General features: G+C 39.4%; 1 protein-coding gene across 2 annotated transcripts in view; it reads right to left on the bottom strand.

Annotated features, from left to right (window-relative positions):
- The window catches only part of prkceb (protein kinase C, epsilon b), a 125,946-nt gene extending 113,624 nt beyond the window's left edge, over window positions 1-12,322 (bottom strand). For both annotated transcript variants that reach the window (XM_053620820.1, XM_053620821.1), the window contains exon 1: window positions 11,382-12,322. In XM_053620820.1, coding sequence (XP_053476795.1) covers window positions 11,382-11,729 — 348 coding nt within the window. In that variant the 5' untranslated portion in view covers window positions 11,730-12,322. The remainder of the gene's footprint in view (window positions 1-11,381) is intronic.
- Window positions 12,323-14,638: the final 2,316 nt, after the last annotated feature.

The raw sequence follows: 14,638 nt of genomic DNA, 5'->3' as shown, positions 1-14,638 counted from the left end.
TAGATCTCAAAGCAGTTACTGTATTAACATACTTTACAGAAATCAGAAAAAAAGACTGTAAATGAGAATTATCTACATTACAATTCCCTGCATGCTTTCGTTTCGATGAACTTGACAAAACATGCCTTCTTGCTCCCTCTCACCGCATTGCACTAGTGTTACGGAGCGGTTCTGCATAGCTGTGTGCAACTGTGAAAAACCAAGTGAGTCAAAAACACATACACAGAGAGAGAGAGGAAGAAGAAGAAGACGAAGACAAAGAAGGAATATAATATCCACAGCATGTTCCTCAAGTGCCTTAAAAAGAATTATTTACAACACACCAGAGCCTGTTTACTGTACCTGCTTCATGTTGTGACTTGAACAGGGAGCCACAGCTTACCAATGAGACCTTATCTGTATACTAACCAGCAAAACACCAACAAAACAAATATGCGAAAATATTACATCAGGTTTAGCATTACACATGAATACCACGCAAATAGATTACAATAGACAGTCAATTCTGGGAAGACTGGATTACGCCTTTTAATCCATGTCAAGGAAACTGGCTGCCTGTGTAGCTCACGGTGCTCACAAACACAGTGAACATGATGTGACTTGTGTCTACTAGGAGCTGAAAATGTCAACAACCCAAAGGCTTCATGCGTTACTACTACCTAACATACTTCTGGGATTTCATTTCATCACCTGCTTGTAGATTTTGTTGTAGGTGGCACTTCATTCTGAGTGTGAGAGTATTCACCTCTAATCATTAAAAGGAATAAACAAGGACTTATTCGTGAAATGGAGTTGATACAAAAAAATAATTATGGAGATGAACGGCATAAGAATACAATGGCCATTATTAAAGGATTGTAGTGGCTCAGAATGAACGACTCGGTCTTATTTCAGTTCCATCTTGGGACGCTGTGTGAGGAAGAGGGGCTTAGCCTGGGAGCAGAAGCATGACCTCTTGCTCATAAGCATTTCAGATTGAAGACATTTAGCTAATTACCCTAAAATCCCACTAAGACAGAGAGAGAACTGGTATGCTTCATTAGCTAGTCCTATAAAAAGATGAGTTCTGTAGAATATGCTACAACACAAGATCACAGATCAGCAATTTTAACCACTTCATCATCTGTCTCACTGTACTCCACCCAACTTTGGAGGGAAGTAACACTGATGAATAAGCATTTATTCCTCAATATCAATGCAAACATCACAAATCTTTCCCCTCCTCTCTGGATCGCGAGCTATCTCTCTGGGAAGTAAACATGGGAGACTGAAAACAGGAAGCCGAGGCTACCGTGTGACTCAAACATAGTGCTAGTATTTTTAGCGCAGGCCACAGCAACCCCTTGGCCCTCGCTTCCTTCAGGCCAGCAGGAGGACACCACTATCCACTCCTCAACACAGCCCCGCTGGGAAAGCAGGTCAGGCTAAGAGGGACTCTTATCATGCTTGAAGTTTTATATCGGGCTTGTCTGTCAACAGCAGAGTTTTTTGAGGCTACAAATATCAGCATGACAGTGAACAGATGTGCACACACACCCACCTGAACTGTCTTATGGCTTGATGGCCATTGTCGTTAAATGGTAGACAAGATGTAGCAGCAAATTAACATCACATCACTACAGGAGCAACATATAGTAAATGTGTACAAGTGAAATATATACAGTACTGTGCAAATATTTTAGGCACATGCAAAGAAATGCTTAAAGCAAAGATGCCTTTAAAAATAGTGAAATTAAATGTTTCTCCATTAAAAAATAAAAATAAAATCCCGTAAAGAGCAGTAAACAAGAATAAATGAAACAAAGGCAATCTTTGGTGTGAAGAATTGGTGCAGTTTTATAAGGAAATGAGCTGTAAGATTTATTGACCATGTTGCAGTACCAGCCACGGTTCTTCTGGAGACTCTGACTGTTGCACTTGCTTCTTATATTTGCAGCAAAACCCAGCAGCCTTCATTGTGTTTTTTTCTGAAAAAAATGTGCTGCTTTCTTTAATGACATACAAAACATTTTTCTGTAACATTTAATTTTGTGCTGGAAAACTAATGTTTGGGAATCTAAAATCAAAATTTTTTATAATTTTTATAATGTAGAAGTCATAAAATCAAAATCTATAACAAAGTTTGTACTAAAAAAATAGGGTGTCTAAAACTTTTGTACAGTAATGTATATAATGTGTACAATCCTATAACTTATAGCTTGCCATAAGCTTGATTCATTTAAAACTCTCAGTGTACAATATAAATTCAGATCTATCTCTTTAAGTCTTGAGATAAGGATCTAGACCAATATCGGCAGAAGTGTCATGAATCTGTTGTTCTCTCTGTACAGGGACAGAGGCAGAGAGGTGGCTTTAGGTGCAGGGCAAGGTCAGTGTCTGGGTGGGTGGGTTTAGACTGGCAGTGAGAGAGGCTTTGTCAGACTTCTATTCCATGCTCAGATGTCAGCTCTATTGTTTCTGCCTGGCAAGTTAACTTGCGTCACAGCCTCAGGGTGAAGCACTCACGGTGACGCCATCACAATGCCTCCCGCTCAAATTTACTCCACCCACAACACTCCATCAGAGTAATGCCATACAGTAAATATACAATCCACACATCAACACACACACACACAAACGCAATCAGTGCATGACAAACTCATCCTGAACATGCAACAAATACACAGCACACAACATTGAACTGAAATCAAATCCAGAGTCATTCATCCAGTGGTAATCCCTCATATAGTGTCATATAAAGTATCATATACAGTCATGGGGGAAAAAAGAACGTACACCCTCCTTTAATTCTATGTTTTTATTTATCAGGGCCTAAATAACAATTGTGTGGTCCTCAGCAACTTCTCTAAACAAACAAATAACTTAAAAAAAAACACAACAGATTTAAATATGTAGTTATTTTCCCCCAAAAAGTAAACCAATATTCAGAAACCAGGTGGGAAAAAAATAAGTACACCCTTCCTACTTCCCCAATCATTAAGAGAGCAATTAGCAACCAGGTGTTAATGAAATGCACAAGATTAGTTAATCATCAAGACGTGTGACTAACTCTATAAAAGCAGAAGGTTTGGCAGTTTCAAATCCATTTTATTGTATTATTTTTATTTGTATTTTACATATAATACATGCACATGCATATAATACAGCCTATAACTTTGGAAGAAACGTTGAGAGGAACCAGAAACTGCCATTTAAGCACGTAATGTAGAGATAGGCAGACAAATCCAAAACAATAGCGTGGTCAAAAACAGACAATGGGTCAGGCGATCGCCAAACAGGCATAAACAGAGCGAGAACAAGATCAAAACTATAACACATGAAATGAGGAAAAAACGTTTGGTATACTGAAATCTCACATAATACTTCGCAACGAACAAAGAGACACGCGGGGTTTAAGTACTAAACATAATCGGGGTGAAATACAAAACAGCTGAGACTAGTGACACATACGGGAAACCACCAATGACCATACAGGGGAGGAGACAGGACAGAAATCACAATAAAACACACTTGTCGTAAGTTGACAAAGTCAATGTCACTGAAAACCCATAAGCGCGTGCTTGCTCTTCAGAGCGTGCTGCGTACTCCAGCACTTAGTGTGAGGGGAAATCGTGTCAGAATCCAAAGGGAACTCAACTAAAGGGGTCCTCAACTGGGTGACACTGGATAATTTCACTTTTCTAACTTTATACTATGTAGACAAAAAGTGCAATTGTGTATTCCAGAATGTACAAGCTCATTTTATCTCAATTCTGAATTCAGTCTTAACTTGAAGTCTATTTGTCGAAATTAACTGTTCAATGATGGAGACTTGACTGCAAAACTGTTCATAGCAATTACAGTCCTAATGCTATCCAAGGAAGGTTTGGTGTTCTGGAGAACTCAGGTGTGTGTCTACATCATGCCAAGAAGAAAGGACATCAGCCATGACTTCATAGAAACAACTGTTGCTGCTTATCAATCGGGGAAGAGTTATATTGCCATTTCCAAGCAATTTGAAATTCAACATTCTACAGTGAGAAGGATTGTTTACAAATGGAGAGCCTTCAAGGCAGTTCCCAATCAATCCAAGGTCCCCAGACTGTTTAATGCTCAGCGATATAAAGAAAAATCCAAGAGCGACTCTATGTGACCTACAGGCCTCTGTAAGCACATTAAATGTTTATGTTCATGACAGCACAATCAAAAAAAGACTGAACAAGTATGGCTTTCATGGAAAGGTGACTAGGAAGAAGCCCCTTCTCTCCAAAAAAAGAATGTGGCAGCACGACATAGGTTTGTAAAATTGTATCTGAACAAATCACAAAAGTTCTGGAACAATATCCTTTGGACAGATAAAACCAACGTGGAAATGTTTGGTCATCATGCACAGCACCATGTTTGGAAAAAAAAACCAAACACCATAAACATCTCATACTATCTATCAAAGGAAAAAAAATCAAGGTGTTGGAATGGCCAAGTCAAAGTCCAGACCTCAACCCCAGTGAGATGTGGTGGTAGGATCTTAAGAGAGCTGTGCATAAATGAATGCCATGAAACATCAATGAACTGAAGCAATGTTGTAAAGTGTCAATGTTGTAAAGTGTCAAAATGATGTGAGGGACTGATAAACTCCTACAGAAAATGTTTACTTCATGTTATTGTTGCTAATTGTGGTTCTACATGTTACTGAATTATGGGGTAAACTTATTTTTTCCCACCTGGTTTATGAATGTTGGATTCCTTGTAATGAGCAATTTAGCTTAGCCAGTCCACCTCCTGTCATGTTTTTGGGAGTTGGGACGAAACCGACTAACCCAGAGGAAACCCATTTAATCACTGAAAGAATATGTAAAACTCCACTCAGACAGTAACCTAAGCTCAAGTCTGAAACAGGGACCCTTTAGCTGTGAAAGGGCAATGCTACCTGCTGCACCACCATGTCGCCTGTGAATGAATAAGTTAATGAACTGATTCCACTGTTGAACTATATGTAAGCATTACAAACTACTCTCAACACAAAAGCCAACTGAACAAATCAGTAAAGGAATGGAAAAATTAACCAATTAGCGCTGCAACCAAACATGAATACTTTACTCAGAATGAAACGATAATGTGTTCTAAACAGATACAAATAGTAGGTTCAAATCTAGTTGAGGATAGAGGTATGCATCAGTACTAGGATCTTGTGGAACACAACCAATAAAACACCAGTGAGAGGTGTTTTACTTACATGCAGTCATGGGAAAATGCTCAGATATAAAGCTCACACCACAAACAAAGGATATATTGCATGATGCATTTACAGAGTTTAATTATGATATGATGAAATTCCTGGCATTTCCACCTCTGGGTTTTTCCCCAGTTTTTCCCGGTGTTTCCGGGTGCATATTGGTACGATTCATATTTGTACAATTTTTATTTTATTTTTTTTGATGATGATGATGATAATGATGATGAGAATGGAATTTGCACCCTGTGTACAGTTACCATCATGATCAGTGAAGATGAACATCATGATGAGTCATTGCCAATAAGGTTTAATGCAAACTGAAACTGTAGGATGAAAGGGTAAGAAGGAGAGGAACAGCAGGATCAGAACAACTGACCAGTGTCACAATCTTAAGAAGTAACTGGGGAAAAAAACAGGGGAAAACTGAAATTAATTAAGAAAAAAGGCAAGTTCTTGCAAGTGGAAAGAGAAAATATGGGATTGTGGAGGTCATTTACATGTGTTTTTAAAAGAAGGTCTGTGTTTATGTGAAGTTTTTACTAAAATATGATTGGGATACTGGGCTTATGAACATAAAATGGTCTAATTGAGAATGAGCAGAACAGTTGTTTATTTTTCTCCAGTTAAGAGTTAACAGTCTGTTAATTGTTAACATTCATTTGTGTCTTCATCTAGGTTTCACCCGCTGTGCTGAGTGTTTGTATTCCATGTTCCTTAAGTCACCCACACTACATGTTGAGACTTCAATCCAGTACTTCTACATAGTCAACGGTTCCCAAGTTTACATAATGGTTTCAGGATTAACACATGACAAAAGCACATGCATACAGCACACGTACCTCTCCTTTTACCTGCCTCTGAATTAAGCACAGTGAGAGAAGGAATTTTTACAGTTGCAATAATCAGTTTACAGACTTACACAATGACACAAAGACAAAGAGGAATCTATCAGACACTGATACTGAATATTACTCTGTTTGAACCTAGTTTGGAGGCTAACTTGGGGAACGTAAGAACAAAACATTATTATTAAAGAATGCAAGGAGATGTTTACTATGGTTAAACTTTAATTACCATATCTGCTGATTAGTGTTTATGTGGCATGTTGCTACACTGTGTGCAACTTTGTGCTAGTTCTACACTAAATCACCAACACACACACACACACCTACTGTATTACAGACAGACAGCAAGGAATGCAAGACTACACACAAGATGTCTGGGAAAGGTTTCAGTCGAAACTACTCCTTGAAAACTGGCAACACACTGTGATGCATGTAATGGCTTGTAAAGTGAAAGGCATATGAATGGGAATCCACACAAACTCTCCTTCTCATAAACACTCAACTCAAATGAGAGACATTAAATCCTGAGTCAGCAGTGTGGAGGAGGCAGCAAGTGTAGGCATGTGCCATACATTTTTGGACTTGTGTTATCTGCTCTTGCTCAGTTTGCCAAGAACATTTGGCATCCAACATGCCTTAAAGAAGATACCAGGCCTTCTTTCCACTTTTCTTTCATCCTCACCTCAACCTTGTTTTACAGGAAGTCTTGGCAAACAGCAACTCTTACTACCTGACCAAGTCACCCACTGAGTTTCAAGTGTCTGGCAGCAACTCTTCATCGATTTACACTCATTCTAATAGATTTGTGTCTTTCCTGGAGGAAGACTCCTGCTTTCAATGAAAAGTAGTTTGGATTAAATGCCAAGAGTTCAACCTTAGTCATGACTGGAGTTTAAGTGGCTAGACTGCCACCACTCATATGAATTCTAACTTCAGGTGAGTAGCGAAACAGTTTCAATATTATGTTGCAAACAAACATCTTCAAGTTCACTATATGGTATTAACCTTCCAATAAATTGAAAAATATATTCAGGTATAATCCATTCAAGTCTTGGCTTATTATTCAGATACTTATCTTAAATAGACTATATGAGGCCAACTACATGTGGACACCTGACCATCACACCCATATGTGGTTCTTCTCCAAACTGTTGCCACAACGTGGGAAGCACACAATTGTATAGGATGTCTCTACATGTTGTAGCATTACAATTTCCCTTCACTGGAACTAAGAAGCCCAGACCTGTTCCAGCATGACGATGTCCCTGTGCACAAAGCGAGGTCCATGAAGACATGATTTGCCAAGGTTGGAGTAGAAGAACTCGAGTGGCCTTCACAGAGCCCTGACCTCATCCCCACTGAATACTTTTCGAATGAATTGTAATGCTGACTGTTCCCCAGGCCTCCTCACTCAACATCAGTGCCTGACCTCATTAATGCTCTTATGGCTGAATGAACATAAATCCCCACAGCCACGCTCCAAAATCTATTGGAAAGCCTTCCCAGAAGAGCGGAGGTTATTATAAAAGTAAAGGAGGGAATACCTCTAAAATGGGATGTTGAACAAGCACATATAAGTGTGATGGTCAGGGGTCCACAAACTTTTGGCCGTATAGTGTATTATTCAATATTGTGCAATACTGTAATAAGCACAGAAAGATGTTACTGAAGAAGAAGAAGAAAGCAAATCTTAATACTTTTAAGAATACTTAGATCCTAAATTACAATCAGCTCGTATCAGTGTTTACATAGGTTTCTTAACTTTGCAGAGTTTTTTTTTTTTAAATCACAATTTAAACAGTTCACCAGGATGAAGACGACAGATCACACAACCTATAGCAGGCATTGCCTTTTGTTGCTATGTTGCCTTTGGTTGGTTACCTACAGTAATTCCCATGTATATATCTCAAGTACACACACATTGTAGTCTTGAATTACAGCCCTAAAACTGCAGAATAGTTTAACCCTCTCAGTCAGGTCTTCCCCAAATCTCAGCACACTTATGTCCATCTAAAACCCCATCTTTTCTCTTTGGCTTATGCCTAGCTGTAACATGTATGGTGTATGGTGATGCAGAGGTGTGTTTTCCTTTTTACCTTGTGTAATTTTGCAATTTATCTGTCGTTTAATTATTATTATTATTATTATTATTATTATTTTTATTATTATTATCATTTTATCAGCTTACTTTATAAACTATTTTATTATCTTGGGTGATTTTGTTTGTGCGTTTGTACAGCACTTTGTTTGCTTTGAAATGTGTTTCATAGATAAACTTGCCTTCCTTTGCCTTGCCTTGGCTAGAGTGCCATTAAAATGTATGATATCCTGGTAAAATTAAGTAAGACTATCAATCCTGCTTAATGTTAGGATAAGAATAAATCTCAATTCTCTATGGCACTTTCCGTACTGGTCATTTAAAAACATGTTTTAAAAGCTCTGTGCCAGCCAAACACATGAAACGTACTCTATCTGGGTTAAGAAGAACATTTGTCAGGTGTAGCCTATAGCGTGAGTGAGGACAGAAGAGACACAGAGACGCACAAGCTGGGAAAGAAGACAGAATAAAATGGTCCTGCTAAAGTTTACACAGCCGGCAAATCTCACACGTCACACCTCCAGCGAGTCCTGTTATGGTGTTTTAACACAAAAGTGAGTAGTCAAGAAATGCTCCTGCAATGAACAACAACCGCTGGCAAGCAATAAAAAAAACAAAACACCATAATGACAAAATCAAGAAGCGAACAGATAAAGAAAAGTTTAATCCGGAAGGTAAAAGGGATTTTGTTTACGCTTCTGCATGCATATGAATTTCCTCAGAAAATAATGTGTATGAAAATTCCCAGGAAACAGCCACAAACACCTTACAACACATACAACTTGTTCCAAACGCAAAAAGATTGGATACATTTGGTCACTCTGAGTTCTCTCTCCATTACACACACACACACACACACACACAAATATATCGAACATGACCAAAGTAAAAAAAATTCTCTGATGGTTAGATAGAAAGCAGCCCAATCAGTAATGTAACTATCAGTCAATAACTGCTTGAATTACAATTTGTTCTTAGAGAAGCTCATTCAAATTGGTCTATACTACTACTGGAGTGATCAGACATTCTGGACAATCCTGTTGTACAGGAATGACTGTTTAAGGCTATTAGAAAATCAATAGAAATACCTTGCTAAGTGTTTATTTTATTTTATTTTATCTCTCTCTTTGTGGCCTCTTCATCCTGTTCTCTCTCTCATTTCACCTCCTCTCTCCTCTGCTTAGAAAACATTTTTTCTATAAAGAAGATCTTTAAAGGTAAAAAGGAATATGGTGTGTTTTTGACTTGCCCTCTCTTTATCTTCATATCATGCTATTTTGCAATACATGTACATTTTCCATGTGTGGGTGATATAACCTGCTGCAACACTATAGTATTAGGAAAGACCACAACATAAGATTGTTTAAGCTTGTTCTTTAACTTTAAAGAATATCTATCCAGATGACTGCTGCCTAGCTGCCTAATAAGACATCCATGCAACTCCACCTTGCCTATAGTTCAGACTTCTGGCAAAAGTTTAGTGAAGTTCACAGCGAAGCACTGTGTTGCGTTTAGCCAATCAGACAAGGTCTTTTACAAAGGGGAAAACTTTTCACTTGTCGCAACCAAATCCATGTAAATATCATGGAAACATCCACCAGCAGGGAGCAGAGAGAGATTGTAGGGCAGCAGTTTGAGCAAAGATTCTGCAAAGCTTAGGCACTTTGGGTCAGTACAAAACAAAGCAATCACAAATGAAGGGGAGGGGTCTGAGGACAGTCTGCAGATTCTAGTGCTGCTGTTTGTCAGCTTGCACGCTTAGATAAAAAGATTGCTAAAGGAAAGGAATTTAACAGTGTAAGATTTTACATTTTATGGGGCTATGAATAATAAGAGGGCCCCATAAGCCCCATTAAATAGTGGCAAGAGCCATGGCCTAAGCCATGAACTCATGTGATGACGTTGACTGACAAAGACCTTACACTTGAACACAGGACACATGTTGTCTTAAAGCACACCACTATCATGTCTGTGATGGTTCACAAAACTTAGAAACAAAAGCATGCAGAGAGTCAACTTAGTTCCTGCAAAGATGTCAGTATAGAATCAGCATCAGGTACTGGCCAATACACTGATGCTCATACTGGGAACATATCAGAAATTAAAGAAGTAATTGGTAGATTCCTAGCTTTGTACCAACACAATAGCTGCCCATTTTTTGCCTGTCCAATTTATAATATAAGTATTATGAAAAGACAGTACAGCAGCTGCTTATATCCGTATCTGATGGCAGTACATCAATAATTTAAACTTCCTTGTCTAGCTTGAATAAGTATGCAAAAACTCCAGGCCAACAGTGTGACCAAGCCTTAAAACATAATGTGCATCTGTCATATTACCCTTCAAAAGAGAGAGAGAGAGAGAGAGAGAGAGAGACTAGGTGGGTGCATCAATGCAAAATAAACTCCTGATCATAGGATTTATCCATTAAACAACAGGTATCAATCTATATGAATATGGGCCCTCGTTGTTTTTTTTTGTTGTTGTTTTTTTTTTTACTTCTAATATATCACTGGCAAATAAGAAGCCTGTTTGAGTTTATTTGGCTCAATATATGTTTACCGTATATTAATGTGGTTCGGAAATATGATGTGTATTCATTAATGTGATTTTACATGATACTAAACCGTGATTAATCAGAGTTCAAAGCACTGCATTCAATAACTTTGCTCAAATGACCTAACTCGTTCATTTTACAGATTAATTAATGCAGGACTGTCAAGAATGTTTAAAGCAACAGACACTACTGCATCCGCAGTACAACGAGAAACAGAACGCAAATCGTTTTTACTCCAACTCTGTCTAACTGCTAACTTCATTAGTGTGAACAGGACCACCTGTATATAAATGAGACAAACATCTTGCCTGTCTCACTTTCAAGATGATTGCGTAATTCGCCAATCCTGCCCTGTCTGGCCGCTTACTATCAGGCTACATGACTGCACAGTGGTGGTAATATGGCTCTCTGCAGCTGCAGGGAATATTTATGACAGGCTGTGCACCCTCTCCCACAGTCTCTATGCAACCAGTTTATGTGAACGCTGATCAGAGGCCCCCCTCTGCTGCTACAGCAAACCTGCCCGCATTAGGGGTAAGAAAGCAGGCACATGCATCATGCATGAGAAGAAAAAAAAAGCCCTCTAAGTTGCTAGGATGATTTATTGGGTGAGTGGCATGATGCATATGTAATATGAAGGTGGAAGGAAGCCAGGAAGGGCAGTCATACCCAATCCTCGAAGTGTTTGTTGCCGTTCTGCAGCAGGTCCTCGAACTGGATGGTGCAGTTGGCCACAAAGTCGTCATAGCCAATGGGCGCGTCATGAAACACAGAGAGCTCAATTTTGTGGCCGTCACGCACCTCAGCTACAAACTCATCATGCCATGCAGGGCTGTTGGTCTTCGGCTTTGTGGATGTCTGACCCACACGTGAGTCGTCCACATTGAGGGCGATGTACGGGTCCAGCAGGAAGCTCTGCGCCTTCGGTCCCACGGCATGCCTCAGAGACCAGGCTGTAGGTTTCAGGTCCAGTGCCTCGATGATCTTTATCTTCAGCAGCCCATTGAAGACCACCATGGTGGCGTGATTAATGCAGTTAATTCCTCAGACCGCACCTTTAATCCCCTGTCAGTTATTCAACTGTAGAAAATCCCGACTTCTAATAAACCAGACACAATCTTCCCCGGTTAAAAGGAAGAGTGAAGCACTCACAGACAGTCCTACACGCAGCAGACAGCAGGGTTTCACTTCTTTGAGCTGTCTGCTGTCGTTTTATACGCAGATGCGATATGAAACGGAGATTTATACAAAACAAAACAAAAAAAACAACCCGATCATCAGTGCGTCAAAAGAAGGGAAAGAAACGTAAGGATCTTCACATGGGGGATTCCGCACCTCGATCTCTGCATGAGAGCAAAAACATGCCCGAGCTGGAGCTCCTCAGGGGTATAAATCCTCTCCTACTATTCCTCCCCAGGCCGGAGCTCGGGACGGAGTCCAGCTTGTCCTCCGGGCATTTGGGAACGCTTTATTTCACACACTTCCAGCTGATGAAGGGCTTTAAGGCTGAGGATAGGTGCCGTTTCCGTTCGCTCTTCTTCAGCTTCCCGGGCCGTTTAGCTGTTCATCGGTGCTCGGTTTCCTGCAGCCCTGCCTCTTCCCCCCTCCTCCCAGCTGTGTATGTGTGTGTGTGTGTGTGTGTGCGCGCGCGTGTGTGTGAACGTTAGAGCGCAGGAAATGCGCAAAACGCGTCAGTTTGCCCAAACCGTGTTTACAGGGAATCAGTGCGGCACAGCAGAGCTATACAAAGTCATCTCTACTAGTATGAATGAATGCCTACGTGGTCAGTTTGGCATGTTACAGTGCCCATATCGGTCCAGCTGAAATGTGTCCAGTGAAAGTGGATTCAACGCTTCAGCTCAGCGTGTGAAAGCGTGTAGCACTGGTCTTCAGCAGCTGTGGAAAATGGTGTGAATTTGAATGCACTGGTAAACACGTCTTATTTCGAGTTTTTCCCAGTCTATATGATGGGACAGAACCTGAAGGCCAAACTATTTATTATATTTACTTGTTCAACATGATGATAAACTGTATACGATTTAACATCCAGTACCGTGTTGTGTAACCTCGCTGCTGGAAAACAAACAAACAAACAAACAACAGAAGTAATGGTTTTAATGGTTATAATGGGAATTGTATTGGTTTTCATTGAAACTGTAATGGTCCCTGTGGGTCTCTACTGGTAATTTGTTGCCTTCTATTGGTGGCATGTTATGTTTAGTAGATACCATTAAGGACCAATAATGGTTTTAATGGTTAGCTGATGATTTGTAATGGTATTTGTAGTGGAAACCATTAGAATTTATGTAATGGTTTCTATTGGGGGGTTTTCCCAGCAGGGTTGGGGTCTCTTTAATGTCTTGTTCGGGCACTGCTTGTCACATTTTTTGTTAACTTGGTATGACATAACCTATTCAAAGTTAGCTTTTTAGAAGTCCCTGTAAGACTGGAAATGATTACTATTGTACATTGAAATGGCTCCTTGAATCACCATATTTGATTATATGCCATCATTTTCAACAACACTACATAACATCATGTGCAGAATTACTAAGGTGTTTCTGCAGCAGTCATTTGTCATCAGTGCATTCTAAACCCAACTGTATTTATGGGTGTATATTTTTCCTGTCACATTTCTTTAATCTGACTCAAACATGCCCGTTATCTATCTGTTTACCTAAAGCGCCATCTTGTGGCTGGAATTCTCATTATAGACTGTAACTTTTAGGCTGCATGTGCGACGCTATTGGTGGTGCTCTCCTAAGTAAGAGATTTGCTCTAGAACAGTCTCGTATTGAGAACTGTTTCAGAGTTAATTTATACCTCTTAAAAACATGAAAAGGAAACATGTCCTCGCGTCAGTGCACTTCGAACCTCAACACGTTGAACCGCAGCTTCGCCGCTAACAGCTGTTTTCAAAGTTAAACACGCATGCGCGTCGTGTCCTGGGCGTGTTTACCAATCACAATCGGCTTCTCTGATGACGTCGTACTGATATCGACCAATCGCGTTCAATTGCACGGCTTGGCTCGTTGGGTGCAAAGGTTCCTTCATTTAAGCTTTTGTTTCAAATTCTGACAGAAGCAAGACGTTAAATTCGAGACATAGCTTACAAAATGGCCAGAGAGTTTATCAAAACAGTACTCCCGAGTGGAATATAGCCGAAATGTGGACTTTTATAACCATTTACTTTATTCCATTTACATTTCAAGTCAACTCAAGTGGCTTTATTGTCATTTCAACTATACACAGTACTGTACAAAAGTTTTAGGCACCCTATTTTTTTTGTACAAACTTTGTTATAGATTTTTATTGTATGACTTCTACATGATCAAGTCATTACAAAAACATTTTAGATTTCCAAACATTAGTTTTTCAGCACAAAATTAAATGTTACAAAAATGTTTGTATATCAGTAAAGAAAGCAGCATATTAAGTGATAAGAGACACTTTTAAACAAAAAATGCAAGGAAGGCTGATGGGTTTTGCTGCAAAAATAAGAAGCGAGTGTGAGAGTCAAAGTCTCCAGAAGAACTGTGGCTGGATCTGCAACATGCTCAATAAAACTTACAGCTCATTTCCTTACAAAACTGCACTCATTCTACCTGAGACTACTTTTTTAAAAAAACAAACAAAAAAAAAAACAAAGGATTGTCATACCAAATATTGCCTTTGTTTTATTTATTACTGTTTACTGCTCTTTATAGCATTTTTTTAAATGCAGAAACATTTAATTTCATTATTTTTTAAGGCATCTTTGCTTTACAACATTTCTTTGCATGTGCCTAAGACCTTTGCACAGTACTGTACACCTGGTACAGCACACAGTGAAATGAAACAACGTTCCTCCAGGACCATGGTGCTACATAAAACAATACGCTAACTACATGAGATGACATAGAATTAAATAACATTTACTATTCCAC

The sequence above is a fragment of the Ictalurus furcatus genome, chromosome 3 (genome assembly GCF_023375685.1).
Source record: "Ictalurus furcatus strain D&B chromosome 3, Billie_1.0, whole genome shotgun sequence".
NCBI classification, from domain to species: Eukaryota; Metazoa; Chordata; class Actinopteri; order Siluriformes; family Ictaluridae; genus Ictalurus; species Ictalurus furcatus.
This window is presented reverse-complemented; position numbering and strand designations above follow the sequence as displayed.